Source organism: Babylonia areolata, chromosome 6 (assembly GCF_041734735.1).
Source record: "Babylonia areolata isolate BAREFJ2019XMU chromosome 6, ASM4173473v1, whole genome shotgun sequence".
In the NCBI taxonomy this organism is placed as follows: Eukaryota; Metazoa; Mollusca; class Gastropoda; order Neogastropoda; family Buccinidae; genus Babylonia; species Babylonia areolata.
Window position 1 is genome coordinate 34,835,910 of NC_134881.1, and position 7,500 is coordinate 34,843,409.

The 7,500-nt window shown below is 46.4% G+C and overlaps 1 protein-coding gene across 1 annotated transcript in view; it reads left to right on the forward strand.

Moving 5' to 3' along the window:
* The window catches only part of LOC143283503 (uncharacterized), a 29,720-nt gene extending 22,889 nt beyond the window's left edge, over nucleotides 1-6,831 (forward strand). The window contains exons 4-5 of the mRNA XM_076589747.1: nucleotides 2,386-3,245; nucleotides 6,580-6,831. Coding sequence (XP_076445862.1) covers nucleotides 2,386-3,245; nucleotides 6,580-6,831 — 1,112 coding nt within the window. The remainder of the gene's footprint in view (nucleotides 1-2,385; nucleotides 3,246-6,579) is intronic.
* Nucleotides 6,832-7,500: the final 669 nt, after the last annotated feature.

Here is a 7,500-nt window from a genome sequence, read left to right on the forward strand (position 1 = left end):
CACACACACACACACACACACACACACACATTAACGCGCGTGCGCGTGTTTATTACGAAAAACCCCACGACCACCGCGTCTTAAACGTACGCACCCGTCATTACAACTACAGACTTCACACAGGACCACTTCATATAAAAACAGCCATGTTTTCTTCTTCTTCTTCTTTTTTTTTTTTTTTTTTAATCGAGAGATGATTTTAATCACACAGGCTGCATAATATGGAGTACTGGTAATTTAATACACTAACATATAACGCTAGTTCCACGCACACATGCCCCTTATGCAGCCTAAAACTGCGCTTGAAAAAAAATTCAGCCCCCCAAAATTTTACAGTTATTCATTAAAGGATAGCTGTGGTTTTTCATTGCAAAACATGGAAATGTACGTGCAAGTATGAACCACTGGTTATTATGTATGTCGCTGTTGCTCATTACACGGGCTGTATTCAAGTTTCAAGTTTTAATTATCCTTTCACTCCTTTTGGAGTGTGGAGGATTACTGCAAAATAATCTTTTCATGCCCAGAACAAACATTTCCAGATACGCAACAATGTCGCATAAAAGTAGCTGGGCAACATTTGCAAATCTAATCATCTTACTTACAGCTAAAATGACTTTTTTTTTGCCCCCTTTGAGCATATTACAAAAATTAAAACCGATTTTGGAGACAAATATTTTTTAGGAACATATCTATTTCGTAACTGATTATAATTGGGACATTCATCCCCAATCACAGACCTTACAATGTAGTGACTCTCGTGGTATGCCTTTGTGTTTCCCTGTTTCTATTTCCAGCTTATGATTACTACTTCGAAATCTGAAGAAGCTGATAACGTAATTATCAGGCATTTGACTTGCATATTTTTCTCTACCAAATCCACTTTTGAAATTTCGATAAAACAAACATTTACTACTCGCCTCTAGAGCATGTCTCCACAGATTTTGAAAACTATCTCTCAAAGCTGTATACACCACTGTTTGCCAGAAATTCTGCATCGTTTCACAACACCCTGGAACTTTTTTGTGTGTACCCTGTATAATAATTGTATCCTCTGTGGAGCAATGGCCACAACACACTAAGCACTACCACTATCATGTCTTGTCCATGATGGTCACAACGCACTAAGCACTATCATGTCTGTCCATGATGGCCACAACGCACTAAGCACTATCATGTCTTGTCCATGATGGCCACAACGCACTAAGCACTATCATGTCTGTCCATGATGGCCACATGCACTAAGCACTATCATGTTAGTCCATGATGGCAACATGCACTAAGCACTATCATGTCTGTCCATGATGGCCACATGCACTAAGCGCTACCACTATCATGTCTTGTCCATGATGGTCACAACGCACTAAGCACTATCATGTCTGTCCATGATGGCCACAACGCACTAAACACTATCATGTCTGTCCATGATGGCCACGCGCACTAAGCACTAACCATTATCATGTCTGTCCATGATGGCCACAACGCACTAAACACTATCATGTCTGTCCATGATGGCCACGCGCACTAAGCACTAACCACTATCATGTCTGTCCATGATGGCCACAACGCACTAAACACTATCATGTCTGTCCATGATGGCCACGCGCACTAAGCACTAACCATTATCATGTCTGTCCATGATGGCCACAACGCACTAAACATGACGGCCATAACGCACTGAGTACTACCACTATCATGTCTGTCCATGATGGCCACGCGCACTAAGCACTAACCACTATCAGGTCTGTCCATGATGGCCACAACCCATAAAGCACTAAGCACTATCATGTCTGTCCATGATGGCCACAACCCACAAAGCACTAACCACTATCAGGTCTGTCCATGATGGCCACAACCCACAAAGCACTAACCACTATCAGGTCTGTCCATGATGGCCACAACTCACTAAGCACTAACCACTATCAGGTCTGTCCATGATGGCCACAACGCACTAAGCACTAACCACTATCAGGTCTGTCCATGATGGCCACGCGCACTAAGCACTAACCACTATCAGGTCTGTCCATGATGGCCACAACCCACAAAGCACTGACCACTATCAGGTCTGTCCATGATGGCCACAACGCACTAAGCACTACCACTATCATGTCTGTCCATGATGGCCACAACCCACAAAGCACTAACCACTATCAGGTCTGTCCATGATGGCCACAACGTACTAAGCACTAACCATTATCATGACTGTCCATGATGGCCACAACGCACTAGGCACTAACCACTGTCATGTCTTGTCTGTGATGGCCACAACGCACTAAGCATGATGGCCACAACGCACTATGCACTACAACTATCATGTCGGTCCTTGATGGCCACAACGCACTAAGCACTACCACTATCATGCCTGTCCATGTCTGTCCGTTCCAGAAGCCCGCAAGATGAGTGTGTCTCGGCAGTGCTGCGAGGTCATGGGGCCCGGGGTGTGCCGAGACTGCCAGAAGCTGCGCGCGCGCATGAAGGACCGCGAGCGGATGGAGGCCGACTTCCCGCGCCTGCGCATCAGCGAGAAGAACGTCACCACTTCCGCCGTCCTCATGCGCGTGCTGCCGGATATGACGCAGGCAGAGATCCAGGACAAAATCGCCAGGGGGGAAATCGACAGGGGCGGTCTCCAGTTCCCACCTCATCGGTTCCGTCGAGGAAGTGGTGGTGGTGGAGGTGGTGGCGGTGGCGAGTCCGACGACGACGGAGAGGATGAAAGCGACTACAACTTCAAGCTTCGATATAACGGACTTCCAGGAGGGCAAGATGACGACGACGATGACAACGACGACGAGGTGGGTTCCAGAAGGACTTACTCCAGAACGAGCATCAGACCCCAGAACAGGGCTCTGTCTGACCACAGGCCGGACACGGCCAAGTCCTCCAACACCATGGTCGTGCTGACCAAACTGAAGCTGAAGCTGGGCGGGCAGGCCAGCACCCCTCTCTTCTTCATGGACCTCAGGCACATGAACTCCAAGATCTACCACGGGCGGGTGGAGAGGAAGGTGAAGACGCCCAGGGATCAGGAGGAGGAGGAGGGGGAGGAGGTGGAGGTGGTGGTGGAGGAGGGGGAGGGGGAGCCGATGGGGAGGAGGAGGAGGAAGAAGGTGCACAACCTGCTGTCTGTGGACGACATGCCTGGGTCCGTGCAGGCCTTCGTCAGTCCCCGGAAGATGAAGAGTGTGGAGGAACCCTCCTACAAGGTGTACTTCGAGCCGCCCCTGCTGGCCAAGCATTTACAGGTGATTATGACGATGGTGACGACGATGATGGTGGTGATGATGATAGTGGTGATGATGACGATGATGGTCATCATGATGGTGGTGGTGGTGGTGGTGGTGATGGTCATGGTGATGATAATGATGATAGTGGTGGTGATGATAATGATGATAATGTTCATGCTGATGATGATGGTGGTGATGACGATGATGATGGTCATCATGATGATAATGATGATGATGGTGGTGATGATGGTGGTGGTGATGATGATGACGATGATGATAGTCATGATGATGATGGTGACGTTGAGGGCGCCCCAGTAGGCCTAGCACGGACAGGTGATGACGACGATTATGAAAATGATGGTATTAATGATTGATATGGCGACGGTACTAATGACGTTGATAATGACGACGACGATGATGATGATGATGATGACCTCGACGACGATGATTCGGAGGTGATGATGATGATGATGATGACGTCAGTGATGACGACGACGACGACTGTAATAAGTAGGCTGACGATGATGATGACGATGATAAGGATGATGATCATGATGATGTTGATGATTCGATGACATATGCATTTGCAATGACGCAGACTAAAACGATGATGAAGATGATAAGGATTGTGATGTTGACGCTAATTGTGATAATGATTATGGTGCGCGTATGTATGTATGTATGTATTTTTGTATGTATGTATATATGTACGCATCTGTTGATCCAAATGTAAAGAGCTATGAACAGCATGAATACATATACGCATTGATTCACGTAGGGGATGAATGTACGAACAGATACATGGATAGTTGTATAAATAAATCTACACACGTATACTGTTCTGTTTCGTGAAAAGGATTTTTTTTAAGTGAATACAACGGAAAGCTGTAGGTCCTGGGTTCAGTTTCAGTTTCAGTTTCAGTAGCTCAAGGAGGCGTCACTGCGTTCGGACAAATCCATATACGCTACACCACATCTGCCAAGCAGATGCCTGACCAGCAGCGTAACCCAACGCGCTTAGTCAGGCCTTGAGGAAAAAAAAAAAAAAAAAAAAAAAAAAAAAAAAAATATATATATATATATATATATATATATAAGCTTACATAAATAAATAAATGATAATTATGATATAAAAAAGGTAGTAGTAATGAAAATAATGATAAAATAATAATAATAATAATAATAATAATAATAATAAATAAATAAATAAATAAATAAGACAACTGATGATAAATAAGCAAATAAATATACAACATGAAGACACACATTCACACATACACCCACACATGCATAACAGATATGCCCCAAAAACGCAGTTTCACAGATATGAAAGCACAGTCAAATACATATAAACGTACATGAGCTCCAACACACACACACACACACACACACACACACACACACACACACACACACACCACAAATTACCCTGCACCTCCTCTACCCCCTCCTCCACACACTCATTTCTAATCTATGTATCGCAGCTTCCACGGCGCGCGCACACACACACACACACACACACACACACACACAGATGAACGCTTACTTGTACAAGCACACACACACACACACACACATATCTCGCACCCCCAACCCCACACACATATATACAAAGATATAATATATACGTTCCAATATCGTGTTGCTGGGTTCAGTATGTTCGATCAAATGATGTAGAATTCTGTCATTCAAACAGCAAAGCCTTGTTCGTACACGCCGCCAACATGGTCAGTTGGTTGAATGAGCCCCTGTGCAATCCGTATCACAGGAGAAACAGTCACTGATGTGTGTGTGTGTGTGTGGGGGGGGGGGGGATTTTCAGTTTCAGTTTCCCCCATGGAGGCGTCATTACGTGCGGGCGAATCCATATACGCTGCATCACATCTGCTAGGCAGTTGTCTAACCAGCAGCGTAACCCAACGCTCTCAGTCAGGCCTTGAGTGCATGCATCTCTCTCTCTCTATACACACACACACACACACACACACACACACACACACACACACACACCTTAGTGTATTGTCTCACCCGAATGACTAGACAGCTCAGTTTGATTTTCCAGTCAAACGTGCGAGAAAGTGCGAGACCGAGATTCGAACCCAGGCCTTCACGGATATTCTATTGGCAGATGAACGTCTTAACCATTACGCCATCTTCCTCCTGTGACGTATGGTGGAGCGGTGGCTTAGTGGTTAAGCGCTCAAACCAAGAAGTTAGTGTCCACGGGTTGACGTCCTGTATACGAACTGAGATTTTTTACTCCCCCCCTCCCCCAAATCCCTTGATAACCACTGGACCTTGAATGGTGGTCTGGGTGTTACTCTTTCGGATGCATGAGACGATCGACCGGGATACTGTGTGCAGCACGCATTGAGCGCAGTTAAAAGAACCCACGGCCACAGAAGGGTTGTCCCCAGCCAAGTTCTGCAGAGAAAAGAGTCCACTTTGATAGAAAAGCAAATACACTCGATGACCACAAAAAGTGAATAGATATGATAAAAGAGAGAGAAAAAAATTGTTTGCTCTGCACTGTGGTAAGCGGCTCTCCCTGAGTAAAGCAACCTGAATTTCAACACAGGGAAATCTTTTGTGACAAAAAATGTAATACAATACAATACAGTGCAATGCAATATGATACAGTTTCAGTTTCAGTAGCTCAAGGAGGCGTCACTGCGTTCGGACAAATCCATATACGCTACACCACATCTGCCAAGCAGATGCCTGACCAGCAGCGTAACCCAACGCGCTTAGTCAGGCCTTGAGAAAAGACAAAGAAAAAAGTGTGAATAAATAATAGATAAATACATTAAAAAAAAGAAGAACTACTACTAATAATAATAATATGTATAATTTATTATCATTATTGTTATTATTATTACTACATTTTTTTTCTTTTTTTAAAATAAAATTATTATTTATTTATTTTTTACGCATATAGTTTACTTCATCAAGTTTTTGCGCCTTAATATGATACAATACAATGTAACAGAATGCAATTCATTACAAGACAATATAATGTAATAGAATACAATGCAATACAAGGCAAGGCAACACAGACGAAATACAATGCAAGGTACTTCAATGCCGGGCAATGAAACAGACTTCAATGCAGTGCAATGCCAAGATACCAACAACACCACATGAAGTACAACACAGCACAGCACAATACAGCGAAACACACCTTATCACACCACAACACCACACCACACTTGTAAACACATACCCAACAAACGCCTCTTACACCTCCACTTTTTGTTTTCTCTTTTTTCTCCACCACCACTATCCCTACCCTTATAACCCCTCCTGCCCCCACCCACACCCACCCCCACCCCCACCCCGGACACACCCACAGGAATCCACACCCTCGTTCTTCGCCGGCTCCAACAACCCGTACCACCTTCCGGACCGCCTGCCCGACGTGATCGAGTTCGCTGACGGGCAGACCTCCATGACCGACCCCACGCCATTCCGCTCCGAGTCGTCCATGTCCTTCGTGTCGGCAGCCAGCGATCATGACGGAGGCAGCGGGACGGCGGAGGGGGTGACCTCGCACAAGGGGCAAGGGGAGGGCCTTCAGGTCTTGCAGGAGACCGTACAGGAGTGATTAGGGGCGGAAGTGGGGGAGTGAGGGGGTCGGGGGGTGGGGTGGGGGGGGGGCTGTGGGGGGATGGCGAGGGGGCATGGGGGTGATGGAGGAGTGATGTGGATGATGGAGAGTGATGGAGAGTGATGGGGGGTGATGGAGAGTGATAGAATGATGGAGAGTGATGGGGAGTGATGGAGAGTGATGGGGAGTGATGGAGAGTGATGGAGAGTGATGGGGGGTGATGGAGAGTGATGGGGGTGATGGAGAGTGATGGGGGGTGATGGAGAGTGATGGGGGGGGGGGGGTGATGGAGGAGTGATGGAGAGTGATGGAGTGATGGAGAGTGATGGGGGTGATGGAGAGTGATGGAGTGTGATGGGGGTGATGGAGAGTGATGGGGGTGATGGAGAGTGATGGAGAGTGATGGGGAGTGATGGAGAGTGATGGAGAGTGATGGAGTGATGGGGAGTGATGGAGAGTGATGGAGTGATGGAGAGTGATGGGGGTGATGGAGAGTGATGGAGAGTGATGGGGGTGATGGAGAGTGATGGAGAGTGATGGAGTGACAGAGAGTGATGGAGTGATAGAGACTGATGGGGAGTGATGGAGAGTGATGGGGGTGATGGAGTGATGGAGAGTGATGGAGTGATAGAGAGTGATGGGGAGTGATGGAGAGTGATGGAGAGT